General features: G+C 43.2%; 1 protein-coding gene across 4 annotated transcripts in view; it reads right to left on the reverse strand.

The window, feature by feature from the left end:
• The window catches only part of LOC137374374 (rho GTPase-activating protein 6), a 642,504-nt gene that overhangs the window by 266,478 nt on the left and 359,589 nt on the right, over nt 1-16,437 (reverse strand). Inside the window, exon 2 of one of the 4 annotated variants that reach the window (XM_068040371.1) lies at nt 8,555-8,614. The exons of the other annotated variants lie outside the window; for them this stretch is intronic. Coding sequence (XP_067896472.1) covers nt 8,555-8,557 — 3 coding nt within the window. The 5' untranslated portion in view covers nt 8,558-8,614. The remainder of the gene's footprint in view (nt 1-8,554; nt 8,615-16,437) is intronic. 4 annotated transcript variants of the gene reach the window in all.

The raw sequence follows: 16,437 nt of genomic DNA on the forward strand, positions 1-16,437 counted from the left end.
GAGAAAAACTTGCATTTATTGTTAAAGTATCATTCATACTATGCCATATAACTTCTCTTTCTACTTTTTAAAAACCATAATTGACAGCACATCACCTCAACTATGCTCAACGCACCTGGTACCAAAAACAACGGCCCAGAATTTTCTGGAGCGGGGCATCTTGCACCTGCCCCATTAGTTAAGCCTTTTTCTCTCACCCTTCAGCTTGAAAGGTTTTTGCGTCGCAAATTGCTGGAAATATGAGTTGACAACAGTGCAATGAAGCCAACAGGGCACCTGGGACCTTGATGGGAGGCAAGACTAGCAGTTTATCCCCTTAACCAATGAGCTTTAAGGATTGAGAAAGAAACCAAGGAACAGTGGAGAAGGAAATAGGGTGAATTAGAGTCAAATAAGATACAGAAATAGAAATAAAGATTGGATAGAGGATTTAAAAAGGACTAGTAAGAAATAAATTTTTAAAACTTACATCTCCAAGATCAATTTACTACCTGAGACACCACCATTTAAATTGTTCACTTTCTGGGCTGGATTGGTTAACTGTCATTGCAGGAATATTAATCTCTGCATTAAAAAAAGAGTCCTTATGCTGTTAAGTACCAACCCTAACTTTCTGCAGCAAGTTTAATTCATTTTGACAAAGCAAATGCAGCAATCTGCTGAAACTCATGGGAAGGTTGACGGTGAGGTGAGCTCAGTTTCTTGCGAGGCTAATGGCAGAGCAGTGTAAATCGCCCAGCAATTTGTGATGATTTGTAACTCACAGGATATCTCTTCCTCGCCACAAATTGCTGGATAATTTACACATTAATAAAACATGCACGTTAAACTTGCCATTATTTTGCCTGAAAATTCTGGCACTTTAACTTCCTGCAAATTGTTACTGTGAGAAGATAGGAAGTCTTGGACTGAAATTGTGCTGTGCAATGTCTAACGGAAGTTGCTTGTGCTGTTTTAATGTAGACATCCAGCAATTTAATTTATTTCTAGGTTAGTGTCATGGTGTAAATAATGGTCAAGGGAATTTCATATGAACATTTAGTACATTTGTTATTAATATCATACAGCATGATTTCAATGCAATGTGTCATGAGTTTCGAAGAATCTTTTCTTCTTCCAAGTACTCTTGCACTGTTCTTAAAAGACCATTTGGCCCATCAAGCCTGCTCCCTCCAAGGACCATGAGTAATCTCTCCTACCATGGACTCCATTCAACTTGTTTTTAGTTTCCTGAGGGAAAGTTCTGTGAAATTTCTCCCTACCCCAAAGCATATGTGAGAAAAGCTCCAGATTATCTGACTAACCTTCCAACCATCATTATTTAATCTTGGGCAGTTGCTTTAAATGGATGACATTTCTTTGGTCCTGGTGGCACCCCACAGGAACCATTTTAAAATAAATATTAAGCTATCTACAATATAAAGAAGAACAAATGTCTGGCAGTGAATTCAAGACAAAAGTTTGCTAATGTTCGAAACTGCTCGGGCTTGGCTCATGTATTTTATTATATCATTGGAAACAAATTAAATCATTACTCTGCATTGTGCCAGGCATTTGTTGTTCTGTATATATATTCCGTGTTGTCACTGGAATTTCCATGAAGCATTATAGTGGGTATGTGAAAGTATTGTATTATGCCCATTTAGATCAAAACAATAATTCTAGATTTTGTCCTTCCAAACTTGGCTTGTGCCAGAAGAGAGGACTTTGAGTTACTTAAGACTAGAGTGATGGAAACAGCCCAACCTAGAAAAAGCTGATCAACAGCTTCAAAAATGCTAATGCAGCCCTAAAAAAAAAGCAAATAACCCAAAAACAGACCCAACTATAATCTACAACATGGAAAATCAATAAATGTTAATTGGATCATGGGCTTCTTGTAATGTAATCTGTTAGTGTCCCAAACATTGCTTTACATTTGTACTAGATGGAAAAAAATAATGAATATATTTAAAAGTCTGATAGGGAATCAGAGTGTTGAAAGTAGAAGATCTATCCTCCAATCCCTGAAAACTTAGATTTTTGACAGTTACTTGATGCAATTCCTTTCTTTTTGGAGTTTTACATTGGATCAGCTAATCTACTGTCCCACTTCCTGCAGAACTACCAATTCTCCTAGATAGATATGGTATTATGTGTAAATAATAATGAAATAGACATTTTAAGTATTAAAGATAAATTTAATCTATTACATTTTGATGGTTTAAAAAAATTGCTTCTCTGACAAATGGGGAATTTAAAATATATGCATCTGATCTATTGCTGCCTTCTAATTAGTTCTGTTACAATTTGCAGGCAGTTTCATTAAATGTTATACTTTCTAAAATAGCAAATAGGTCAAAGTTAAAATGAACAATTTAGTTCCCTTCTATATAAGCAATTATATAAAACTAGTGCCGTCCTTCCAAAATTTTTGTTGCAACCAGTCCCATTATATCAAACATTACGTTTCTTTACTGAAAGTAATGAACAGAAGGAATGTGCATTTGGAGACACTCCTTCCTCTCCTCACTGACCTTTCTGTGCTCGATGCCCAGGAAGTAGTTGTACCTGATGGAGAGAAGGAGGTGTTTCCCTCCAGCTCCAGGACAGGAACTAGAAACAGAACTCCCTCCTTCCTCACCCACTGATTTGTCAATGCCCATAGCCCAGGGAATCGGTATCTCCCCGCTGCTACTTTGGTCCCTTAGCAAGACGTAGCCAATCCCAGCTCAAGCTGCCAACTGGTGCCTGAGGAATGCCTACTGCACTGGCAAGCCACAACTAGGTAAGAGGCATTACCAAGCACACATTCCACCCCTTCCTGTCACCTCAAACAAGAGTTCAAATCCCACCATGGCAGGTTGAAAATTTGCTTTCAGTTTTTTTAAATTTCTGAAAATAGGTAGCTGCTATCAATAAAAGTGACCATATAATTGTGAAATCATAGTAAAAACCTAACTGGTTCACTAATGTCCTTTAGATGAGGAAACCTACTGACCTTACCTAGCCTGGCCAATATGTGACTCCAGTACTGAAAGCTGAGGCAGGTGCTTATTACAGCAATGGCAAGCTGTCAGATCGGACTTATAATGCTGGCTGTGCACCAAACTCTGGTTCAGGGGTGATCAGTTTGCGTAGAAATATATTGGAATCCAAAAGGAGGGTTCAATCTTGATATTAAAGAATGGTCAATGAAACATTTTGCTCCGTTGAACTTGATGACATTTATCCAAGAGCGCTTGCTTAGGTGGATACAGTCTTCGTGTTAAGATTATTTACTTTGGAGAAGCGTAGGCTTATGATTGAGGAGATATGATTTGAAGCTTTTATAATAATTGGATAAAGCCCAATCAGATAGGTTCTTTGAAATGGAAAGGGATGATATGACTAGAGGTTCTGAAAACAGTATGGTTAGATGCCAAAAAATATTCCTTTTCCAGAAAGTTTTTGCCTAACAGAACAAATCGCCAAGATATGTGCTGTGTAGAGTCACTACAATGCAATATGGCTCCTGGGCTGTAAGCTCCCGAGGAAGCTCCCTTGCTGTTCAACTCTATCCATGGCCATCTGCTCCCATTCTTAGTGTTTTCTCCCCCAATCTACCCTCTTAAACTGTTTAAACTCCCCTGGCTCTTTAATCAGTTCATTTTAGCCCTAACTACAAGCTAACAGCTAGTTTATGTTACCTGGGCCCACTGCCCTCCCCCAGCCATACCTGCTCGTTGTTTTCTCAATGAAATTGATCGCAGTCCGGATGAAACTGAAAAGTACAGCTGGTGATACTTTGATCTCCGATCCTGCTGTCTTCACCGTCCAGAGTGTCCGCAGCCACGGCGTGCGGTAAGTCCATTGAAGAGAAGAAGGAGCAACGGGACCCTAGGGAAGCCTTGAAAAGGTGCCACGAACGGCTCCTCGGCCGCAACTTCAAAGCGCCCGCGGGAGATGGCTCGGAGAGCATCTGCAGCACAATGTCGGCAATGCTGGTATAGGCGCACGAGGATGTCGCTCACCTCCCGAAGGACGCGGACGAGATTTCCAGGTGTCGATGGTGGGCACTGAGGAAATGGCTTATTACCTGCACCCCCTTCCCCTTCCCAGCTCCACTCTCTCAGCTCACCCCCCCCCCTCACAACCCCTTCCCAGCACCCCCCTCGCGCCATCTTCCCAGCTCCCCCTCGCACCCCCTCCTCCCACCGGCATCATCCTACACCTGTGTAGGGGCCCTAACAACCCCACTGCCTTGTGGGTGTCTCGGGAGAGACCGAGGCTAAGGGAGTAAACCCTAACAGAAAATCCGGAGCGGAACTCCGTAGGCGGTCATGTGTCACCTTTGGCATGTTTCCGGCAGTTCCTGCAGTCATACCAGTGCCAAACGTCGTGCTCTGCACTCCTTTGGACCCCACCAGAAAGGCCGAGAGGTGATTTTGATGATTGGGCAGCTCTCAACCTCCATACATTCGCCCAGGCATGCGCCATGGAGAGGACACTCCATTGTTGCCTCACAGCGACTGAAACAACACGGAAGGCAGCAGTTACGGGTTATAAGTCCAGCTAAATTGGCGTAGAGATTGGGCGCCACGGGTTGCCTTTGTCGGTGGGAGAGGTCATCGCACCTCACTGGACAGCGACCTCCCGCCTCAAACCGGGCAGCCCCCGGTCAATAAGGTTCTGTCCCGCCACAGTCCACCTGCTTCAATGGGTGCTTGGAGCTCAGGGTCATTGCCCGAAAAGTGGACTGCAACACCGCACCAAACAACATGAAAAAAGGAAAGAAGGTACCACCAGCCCTTCGCTTTGCAAGCTAGAACGTCAGAACTATGTGTCCTGGCCTGTCGGAAGACCTTACACAAATCAACGATTCTCGGAAGACCGCCATCATTAACAACGAGCTCAGTAGACTCAATGTAGACATTGCAGCACTTCAGAAGACACGCCTCCCCGCGAGTGGATCTCTAGCAGAGCAAGACTACACCTTCTTCTGGCAGGGCAGGGATCCTGAAGAACCAAGACAGCATGGAGTGGGCTTCGCCATCAGAAACTCCTTGCTCAGAATGATGGAGCCTCCCTCAAATGACTCGGAACGCATACTGTCCATCCGACTGCTCACCACCTCTGGTCCAGTACACCGACTCAGCATCTATGCTCCAACCCTCTGCTCCCCACCTGAAGCTAAAGACCAGTTCTACGAGGCACTCCATAACATCATTAGCAGCATCCCCAACACCGAACACCTGTTCCTGCTGGGGGACTTTAATGCTAGGGTTGGGGCCGACCATGACTCATGGCCCTCCTGCCTTGGGCGCTATAGCGTTGGAAGGATGAATGAGAACGGGCAGAGACTGCTTGAGTTGTGTACCTATCATAACCTCTGCATCACCAACTCGTTCTTTCACACTAAACCCTGTCACCAGTTTTCATGGAGGCACCCAAGATCGTGTCGTTGGCACCAGCTAGACCTCATCGTCACAAGGCGAGCCTCCATAAACAGTGTTCAAATCACACGCAGCTTCCACAGTGCGGACTGCGACACCGACCACTCCCTGGTGTGCAGCAAGGTTAGACTCAGACCAAAGAAGTTGCATCATTCCAAGCAGAAGGGCCACCCGCGCATCAACACGAGCAGAATTTCTCATCCACAGCGGTTACAAAAATTTCTAAATTCACTTGTAACAGCCCTTCAAAACACTCCCACAGGGGATGCTGAGACCAAGTGGGCCCACGTCAGAGACGCCATCTATGAGTCAACTTTGACCACCTACGGCAAAAGTGCGAAGAGAAATGCAGACTGGTTTCCATCTCATAATGAAGAGCTGGAACCTGTCATAGCTGCTAAGCGCATTGCACTGTTGAACTACAAGAAAGCCCCCAGCGAGTTAACATCCGTAGCACTTAAAGCAGCCAGAAGCACTGCACAAAGAACAGCCATGCGCTGCGCAAATGACTACTGGCAACACCTATGCAGTCATATTCAGCTGGCCTCAGACACCAGAAACATCAGAGGAATGTATGATGGCATTGAGAGCTTTTGGGCCAACCATCAAGAAGATCGCCCCCCTCAAATCTAAATCAGGGGACACAATCACTGACCAACGCAAACAAATGGACCGCTGGGTTGAGCACTACCTAGAACTGTACTCCAGGGAGAATGTTGTCACTGAGACTGCCCTCAATGCAGCCCAGCCTCTACCAGTCATGGATGAGCTGGACATACAGCCAACAAAATCGGAACTCAGTGATGCCATTGATTCTCTAGCCAGTGGAAAAGCCCCTGGGAAGGACAGCATTACCCCTGAAATAATCAAAGAGTGCCAAGCCTGCTATACTCTCAGCACTACATGAACTGCTATGCCTGTGCTGGGACGAGGGAGCAGTACCTCAGAACATGCGCGATGCCAATATCATCACCCTCTATAAAAACAAAGGTGACTGCAACAACTACCGTGGAATCTCCCTGCTCAGCATAGTGGGGAAAGTCTTTGCTCGAGTCGCTCTAAACAGGCTCCAGAAGCTGGCCGAGCGCGTCTACCCTGAGGCACAGTGTGGCTTTCGTGCAGAGAGATCAACCGTTGACATGCTGTTCTCCCTTCGTCAGATACAGGAGAAATGCCGCGAACAACAGATGCCCCTCTACATTGCTTTCATTGATCTCACCAAAGCCTTTGACCTTGTCAGCAGACGTGGTCTCTTCAGACTACTAGAAAAGATTGGATGTCCACCAAAGCTACTCAGTATCATCACCTCATTCCATGACAATATGAAAGGCACAATTCAACATAGCGGCACCTCATCGGACCCCTTTCCTATCCTGAGTGGCGTGAAACAGGGCTGTGTACTCGCACCCACACTTTTTGGGATTTTATTCTCCCTGCTGCTTTCACATGCGTTCAAATCTTCTGAAGGAATTTTCCTCCACACAAGATCAGGGGGCAGGTTGTTCAACCTTGCCCGTCTAAGGGTGAAGTCCAAAGTACGGAAAGTCCTCATCAGGGAACTCCTCTTTGCTGACGATGCTGCTTTAACATCTCATACTGAAGAGTGCCTGCAGACTCATCGACAGGTTTGCGGCTGCCTGCAATGAATTTGGCCTAACCATCAGCCTCAAGAAAACGAAAGTCATGGGGCAGGACGTCAGAAATGCTCCATCCATCAATATTGGCGACCACTCTCTGGAAATGGTTCAAGAGTTCACCTACCTAGGCTCAACTATCACCAGTAACCTGTCTCTAGCTGCAGAAATCAACAAGCTATGTCCAGACTGGCCAAGAGCATGTGGGAAAATGGCGCACTGACACTGAACACAAAAGTCCGAGTGTTTCAAGTCCTCAGTACCTTGCTCTACTGCAGCGAGGCCTGGACAACGTATGTCAGCCAAGAGCGACGTCTCAATTCACTCCATCTCCGCTGCCTCCGGAGAATACTTGGCATCAGGTGGCAGGACCGTATCTCCAACACAGAAGTCCTCGAGACGGCCATCATCCCCAGCTTATACACACTACTGAGTCAGTGGCGCTTGAGATGGCTTGGCCATGTGAGCCGCATGGAAGATGGCAGGATCCCCAAAGACACACTCCAGAGCCTCGCCACTGCTTTCAGACCCACCGGCTGTCCATGTCTCCGCTTTAAAGACGTCTGCAAACGCGACATGAAGTCCTGTGACATTGATCACAAGTCGTGGGAGTCAGTTGCCAGCGTTCGCCAGAGCTGGTGGGCAGCCATAAAGGCGGGGCTAAAGTGTGGCGAGTCGAAGAGACTTAGCAGTTGGCAGGAAAAAAGACAAAAGCGCAAGGGGAGAGCCAACTGTGTAACAGCCCCGACAAACAAATTTTTCTGCAGCACCTGTGGAAGAGCCTGTCACTCTAGAATTGGCCTTTATAGCCACTCCAGGCGCTGCACCACACACCACTGATCACCTCCAGGCACTTACCCATTGTCTCTCGAGATAAGGAGGCCAAAGAAGATGAGTCACTACAGTACATTAACAGGGAACTTGACAAAGTCTTGGGATGAAGAGGGACATTTCCAATTATACAGGGAAAGTAGTCAATCACTGTATATGTGATGTGACCTGGGCAACCACAGACGATGGAACATTTTTTGATTGCCTTAGGGAGTTGGAAAGGAATTTGCCAGAGATTTTAGTACATTGGCCAGTTTTTTTCTTTTTTTTTTGCCTCTACCAAGAGACAGCAAAACTAGATGATGGGCAGCCAATAATGTGAGATTACACTGTCACAGTTAGTGGACTTTTTTCACCTTTTTCTGCTTATGTTCCCAGTGGTCAGTGCAGAGCTGAAGTAGTACCAGATTATATCCTGAAGGTACATTCGTGTCGCTTGTATACATTCAATTTGGGAACATTGCACTCCTGACACACCAAACATTTTCAGCTCCACATGAAGCTAAAATCATTTTGAAAACCCAAGATGTGTTGACTGATTGGCCCATAATAAGGTATGCATGTTCAAAGGAAAGGAACACACCACTGGTTTGTTAACCATTTGACCTGGAGCATACATAAACTGAAAGAGCAATCTTCTTATAAACAAAGCAATCTAGCCATAGGAGTACTTACCATCCCTCATCTGTATGAAATGCATCTTCCTCCCCTTCTTTCATTCACTAAACATGACACCTAAGGAAGACAGCATGTTTTGAATGGTATGTCACTTGGGAAACCTTAAAGCCTAAAGTCTGTTATTGACCCACTTTAGCACGTCTTCACTTCAGCATAAGTTCTGACAGACTTTGTTGCTGATGATTTAAAGTTGGCATGTACTCAATCAATAGGCCCAGAGCACATTGCAAAAAGGCATACTTATTATGATTATTTGGTTATTTGGGTGCCTGCTGGGAGCCTGCTGGTTTATCTTATGCTGACTATTCCATTCCTCCAAGTCTGGGTTTGCAAAACAACATTCCTAGAAAAGTGAGCTAGCTACTCAGGATGATAAATCACCCTTTTAGCTGGGCTTTGGCATTCAGTGTTTTCTTGCTCTCTCAGCTGAGGTGAAGCTGTGGGAAGCTCTGGCCACCTCAGGTGGAAAAAGATTGCAAGATTGGTCACAAAAGACCAACTTCATTTCCACTATATATAAAGAAAAATATTTAAAGGGGCATTGGAATTTTAAAAAAGTGGGTAAGGAAAGTAAAAGTCTTAAATATTTTTATTTTGCTCTAAATAATCTGATCCTTATTGTTTGAGCAGATTTATTGCAGTAATAGTAGGGTTGCTTTTAGTATCACACTGCATAAATTGAAAAGGTGTGGAGTAAGTTGGCAAAGGAAGGTTTACTTAGGACAGGTTAAGATTTATTCAATCATAAATCAGTGACCAATACATTATACGAGGCAAAACCAGGCCCACAATAATACATGTGTACAAAAATCCTGCCGTACTTAAGGATCAGGAAAATGGTTTGATACATTCTAGCCTTGGATAAAGAATGCATTGTTTGAGAGTGGTTTTGAGTTATTATGACTACATTGTATGTCAAATAACAGATAAGTGGATCACCAGATGGGAATCCAACTGACAGCTACACTTATAGAGTCGTCGAGTCATTTACGGCACAGTAGAAGGCCATTCTGTCCATCAAGTCCATGCCAGCTCCCGAAGAGCTATGCAGTCAGTCCCACTCCCTGGCTCGATTCCCGTAGTCCTGCAAGTCTATTTCTCTCAGGTGGACATCCAACTTCCTCTTGAAGTCATTGATCGTCTCCACGTCCACCACCCTTGTGAGCAGCGAGTTCTGGGTCATTACCACCTGCTGTGTAAAAAAAAAAGTGCTTCCTCATATTCCCCCTGCATCTTTAGCCCAAAACTTTCAATCTGTGTTCCCTAGTCCTTGTACCATTTGTTAATGGGAACAGTTTTTCCTTGTCCAGCTTATCTAACCCCGTCATAATCTTGTACATTTCTATTAATCTCCCCGCAATCTCCTTTGTTCTAAGAAGAACAAATAAAGCTTTTCCATCCTAACCTTGTAACTAAAATCCTCAATCCCTGGAACCATTCTGGTAATCACAAGTTCAAGAGGTTGATTGGTTACATGGGCCCAGAGTCTGAATCACTAACAGCCATCTGTGCCACTCATCAATCGTTTCATATTAATATTAAAGGGAAATAATTATTTTTTGCTGATTCTTTGCTGCTGCTGCTTTTATTAGGATGTTAATGCAAACTAACCCAAGACTTCATGGAATATCCAAGTTATTTGGATGTTGAGAAACTTCAACCTAATGTAGAGAGAATACTGGATACCTTACAGCAATTGTAAGACAGTGATACCATCACAGAGTTCAATTTAAATTATGAATTGTGATGATGAGGTTGAAGTAGGTTTATTATCTGAATATTTCAATAATTACAACATTGTCACTACAGTGTGCCCATTTCTTTTTCAAAATCCTTTTCACACTCCTACTCTCCTTTTCTATCTATCGTATCTACTTTTCATCATTTTCAAGACTTTTTAAACCAATAGTAGCTGTATTAAGGCATGCCAATGGAAGATGTAATCCAATTCATTTGATATGCAATTAAATCCACAAGAACCAACTACTGGTTTTGACATAGTGGATGGTATTTTATGCTGTCCCCCGTGGAAAGGTTGGAGGTGAGGAGAGCATTTAATTGGGCAGGATGGTGGTGGGTGGAGACCCCGCCACCTTCTCACCTCCACCCCAATTAAATCTGTAGCAGGCAGGCCCATGGACAGCCTTCCCACCCACCGCCAATTGAGGCCCTTAAATGGGCAATTAATGCCCAATTAAAGGCCTCTACGCACCACCACTGGTTTTAACCCAGTGTTATGAAAGTGCTTCTGTTTTTTGTTAAAAATATTTTTTGAGGAATTCATAGTAAAACTGAAGAAATGTTGAACCAGTCTTTTATTCAAAAGGATCATCAAGAGGATACTGAAAGAACTAGTTTGGCAACAAAGTTTACTGGTTGTCACATGACTCAAGTTAAAAATAGAACAGAAACTCTGGTAACTGCGGAAGATGTGTGCAGAGAAGTGTCAGTCACGCGCCACTTGACAAGACAGAATCCCAGCTCAGTCCAGCCTGTTTCAACTCTTTAAAAAGCCTGCAGAAGAAGAGGAGAATTCCCAAGGAAGAAGAGATGACAACAACCCAGCACCTCTTTAAAAGACCCTGAGAAGTCCACTGTGTCAGTTCATCTAGTTTCTTGTCTTTGCAGAAAAGCCTCCTAAATTAATTCTCAACGCCACCTGAAAAGAACTGTTCTAAAACATCTCAGTGACCCGTCTACGTGTACTCAGACGCAAGACTGTATGCCAGTTTTGGAACACAACATATCTCATCTGCTGTTTCTTCAAGAATGAGCAAGTATTCAGCCTTAGTGGGTTTTTTGGGGTTTTTTTTGCAACAGAGCTCTAATTTTTCTGGTTAACCGGTATACATGTCTGTGAGTGTGAAGGGCTTAGGTAAAAAGGGAACTTTAATATTTCAATCTGTGTGTTTATGCTTTACTTCATTACTGGTTAAGGCTTGTTTTATAAGAAACTGATAATTTTGTTGTTTATTAAAGAAACCTAGTTAGTGTGTTTTATTCTGGGAAAAATAGAGTATATTATTCACCGTATTGGTAAGTGGGAAAATTTAAATATATACCGTGACCTGTGGAGAAGTGGAACTAGAACTAACAGTGCACTCCTTCCGCCTTGGTCGTAACATATAATTGGGGGGCTCTCTTGCCAGGATAAATCCAACGCCGACACGTACAATTGTAAGTGGGGTAACAATGATTGAAAAATAATAAAAAAGTTCCAGGTTTCTTGTGTAATAGAGTAAAGTCTACACCACAGGAATGTCTTTAACAGTTGCTGCAACTTTTTGGGGGAAGGAGGGTGTATCCCTGAGTGATTTGAGACACTTAACCATGGTTAAACTAAAGGATTTGGCAGAACTGTTGGTGTTGGAGTTAAAACTAGCAGCTAAGAAAGCAGACATCAATGAAGTAATAGCACACCATTTGAAACTGGAAGAAGACAAACCAAAGGATAGTACAGTTGAATTAGCTAAAATTCAGTTATACATTTAAAAAAACTTGAGCACGAACAGGAAATAGAAAAACTTAAGCCTAAACAGAAAAAGGAGGAAAAAGAATGGAAAAAACTTGAACTTGAAAGAGAATTGACAATGAAGAAGCTTGAATTTGAAAAAGACAGCATTTCAAAGCGAAAGAAAAAGAGAAAGAAGGGAATTCCAAGTTAACAAGATGGAACTAAGGCGAAGGGGTAGTTTTGAGTCCAGTGAGAATTCTGGTGAGGAAAGGTCTGGCTCCAGCCCAGGACCCAGTGGAGAGCTGTTGAAATTTGTGTAAGCCCTCCCTAAGTTTGAGAAAAGGGACGTAGAGGCACTTTTCATTTCTTTTGAAAAGATAGCCAAACAGATGAAGTGGCCAAAGGAAAGCTGCACACTGCTAATGCAAAGCAGGTTGATGGACAGAGCTAATGAAGTTTTTGCCATGCTTTCTGAGGAGGCTTATGCAGATTATGAGATGGCAAAAAAGGCTATTCTCGCTAGGTATGAGTTAGTCCCTGCAGCTTACTGACAGAAATTTTGGAACCTCCGGAGACTGTCGGGGCAGATTTATATAGAATGAGAGAGTAAAGCAAATTAATTTTGATCGTTGGATATGGGCCCTAAAGATGGAGGCCACATATGAGAACCTTAGGGAATTAATTCTCCTGGAAGAATTTAAAAATTCACTCCCTCCGTTAGTAAGAACCCATGTAGAGAATCAGAAGATTCCAACAACCAGACAAGCAGCAGGAATTGCTGAGGATTATGAGCTTGTGTATAATCCCAAATCCTTTGTCTGTCACTCCCACAAACCCAAGAAGGTTAGCAGATGGGAGAGTGAAAGGAAGGCAGTAGTCGGGGACAAGAAAGGACAGCAGAGAACGCCCCGCGATCTCCTCCTCAGGCCAGAAAGGAAGGCGCTGAGGGTGGAAGTGAGGTCCACAAGCCTACATGTCACTATTGACACAAGGTGGGACATCTTAGTGCAGAATGCTGGAAGTTGCAGCGTAAACCCATGGCAGAAAGGGACCCTGACCGCAGATCAAGCTATAGCTCTGACTGCAGCTGTAACACCAAATACAAAAACTAATTTGAGTGCACAGGTTGTGAATACGATACCTGAAAGTTATAGGGAATTCTCATCAAAAAGAAAAGCAACTCCTTATCCCTCAAGGGAGGCAGGTAAACCTTTAGTTATACTTAGGGATACAGGAGCCGCCCAAACTCTTTTGCGCTCTCTTCAACCAGAGAGCGCACTGAATGCCAAGGTTTTAGTAAATAGTATAGGCGGGGAGTATATACCTGTACCTTTGTATCAGGTGCACCTAGAGTGTGACTCAAGGTCTAGAACAGTAGCTGTAGGAGTTGTCCATAGTTTGCCAGTAGATGGATTCGACCTACTCCTAGGGAATGACTTGGCTGGAGCAAAAGTAGTAGCTTCTCCAGGAGTCACGGAAAAGCCAAGTGAAGTTAGAGACAGAACAGTTACAGGCAAAGGTTCCAGGAATTTTTCCTTCATGTGCAGTAACCCGAGAAATGGCTAAACAAGTTCCATTGGCAGAGGTAAAATTGGCACCACAGACAGATAGCCAAATATCTGAAACTTTCTTTGGGGATTTGGATATTCCAAAGGAAATGTTTAATAAGTCTTCTCTGATCACAGCTCAGCAAGCTGATCCAAAGTTTAATAAAGTGGCACAATCGGCTCTAACAGAAGCTGAGGCAAAAGGAATTCCAGAAGGCTACTATATTAAAAATAGGATTCTGATGAGGAAGTGGAGACCTCCTCACAGACCTGCAGACAAAGAATGGGTGGTAGTACATCAGATAGTGGTACTGCCAATGTATGGCCGGGAAATATTAAGGATAGTGCATGAGATTCCTATAGCGGGACATGTGGGGATCCGAAAGACAAAATCAACTATAAGTTGACAGTTTTAACCGGCCAGATCTTTCCAAGGACTTGGTGTGGTTTTGTAAAACATGCCATACATGTCAGATTGTGGAAAAACCACAACCTGCCATAAAACTGGCATCTCTAATTCCCCTACCAACTTTTGGGGAATCATTTTGTTGCATGTTGGTGGACTGTGTAGGACCTTTCCTGAAAACAATAGTGGGGCACCAATATTTACTCACTATCATGGATATGGCTACTCGGTTCCCAAAGGCTTGAGAATAATTTCTGCTAAGGTAGTGGTAGAAAAGTTAACCCAGTTCTTCACTAGATATGGATTACCGATTGAGATTCAGACGGATCAAGGTTTCAATTTTATGTCGAAAATGTAGCAGGAAGTTGTGGGTAATTTGGGTGTAACACAGTTAAAGTCTTCAGCATACCACCCACAGTTACAGGAAGATTTATAAAGGTACCATCAGACCCTCAAAACAATGATCAGGGCATACTGCCATGAATATCCCCATGATTGGGATAAAGGGCTAGAATTTCTTTTGTTTGCCACCAGGAATTCACCTAATGTGTCTACCAGTTTTAGTCCTTTTGAATTAGTTTATGGACATGAGATAAGAAGTCCTCTGAAACTACTTAAAGAAAGGTTTTGGAACAGAGGGATGAATCTTCTGTGCTAGATTATGTATCAGTGTTCTGGGCGACAGCTCATGAGAGCCTCAGGAACAGCTTTAAGTTTTCCAAACAACCATGAAACGGGCAGACAAACATGCCAAGACCTGAACATTTCAACCAGGGAATGAAGTGTCAGTATTACTGCTTTTACAGGGTGAATCGCTGAAAGCACGGTTCAGTGGTCCGTATAAAGTGGTCAAGAGAATTGGTGAAGTAAATTATTTGATCACTGGAAGAAGAATTGGCCGTGTAATATCAATATGTTAAAACAATATTATCGACGGGAGGAGGGATAAGCAAGCACAGGTGTGTCAGGTAGTAGGGACAGTGAAGGATGAAAGGGATACTGGGAATGAGGCAGAAGGAGGTTTAGACAATTCTCAAATTGAACCTCCTACTATCTGGTTAGCTTATACTGGCTTTCATATTTAGATGCAGAACAACGAGAAGACCCAACAAGGCTACTCACAACATTTAAAAGAGTCTGTAGGGATAAGCCAGGAAGTATAACCTTAGCAACACATGATGTGGATGTAGGGGAATCCTCTCTTATAAAACAGCATCCTTGCTGCTTAAGTCCAGAGAAACAGACCCAGGTAAAAGCAAAAATCAGATACATGCTGAAAAATCACCTAATTGAATCCAGTCAAAGCAGCTGGAGTTCGCACCTAATTAGTGCCTAAACCTGGTGGTTCAACTAGACTCTGTATAGACTACAGAAAGGTCAATGCAGTAACAAAGGCAGACTCCTAACCAATTCCTCACTTGGAAGACTGTATTGACAGAGAGGGCAGTGCCCTGTTTTTTTTTTACAAAAAATGATTTGTTAAAGGGATACTGGCAGGTTCCTTTAACACCCCAAGCTCAAGAAATATCGGTATTTGTCACACCAGACGGTCTTTTTCCAATGCCAAGTGATGCCATTTGGGCAAAAAAATGCCCCAGCAACTTTTCAAAGACTAGTGAACCAAGTGGTAGCCAATGTTCCTAACTGTGTGGCTTACCTTGATGATCTGCTGGTCTACAGTGACACTTGGAAGGACCACTTGGAACAACAGGGGGGCTCTGTTTGGAAAGTTGCAGTCAGCTGATTTGGTGAAAAACCTTTGGGGGAAAATGTAAAAGAATGCCAGACTATTCCGATGGAGTTCACTATTACAACTTTATCACTTAAAGATTATCCACATTACAGACAAAATAATGTTATTGCAGATGCTTTATTGAGAATCTAACTTTGTTTTGAATTATCTGAATGATGAGGGTACAGAGCAGAATTGTATTAACTATATGAAAAGAGTGAATGAGTATGAGTGTGAAAATGTGTTTTAAATTTTTTCATCTATTTTCCCCACACTTTGTAATGAAACACATTTAAAAATAGTGTTTCATTCGTCCAAGGGTGGAGGTGTTATGAAAGTGCTTCTGTTTTTTGTTAAAAAAATTTTTTGGGGAATTCATAGTCAAACTAAAAAAATGCTGGACCAGTTTTTTTTCAAAAGTGTCAAGAGGACACTGAAAGAACTAGTTTGGCAACAAAGCTTACTGGTTGTCACATGACTCAAGTTAAACAAAGAACAGAAACTCTGGTAACTGGGGGAAGATATGTGCAGAGAAGTGTCAGTCGCACGCCCCTTGACAGGATAGAACCCCAGCTCAGCCCAGCCTGTTCCACCTTTTTACAAAACTTGCAGAAGGAGAAAAGAATTCCCAAGGAAGGAGAGAAGACCACAACCCAGTTCAGCATTCCAGCACCTCTCTAAAAGTCCCTGAGAAGTCCACTGTGGCAATTTATCTCGTCTCCTGTCTTTGCAGAAAGCCTG

The sequence above is a fragment of the Heterodontus francisci genome, chromosome 10 (genome assembly GCF_036365525.1).
Source record: "Heterodontus francisci isolate sHetFra1 chromosome 10, sHetFra1.hap1, whole genome shotgun sequence".
NCBI classification, from domain to species: domain Eukaryota; kingdom Metazoa; phylum Chordata; class Chondrichthyes; order Heterodontiformes; family Heterodontidae; genus Heterodontus; species Heterodontus francisci.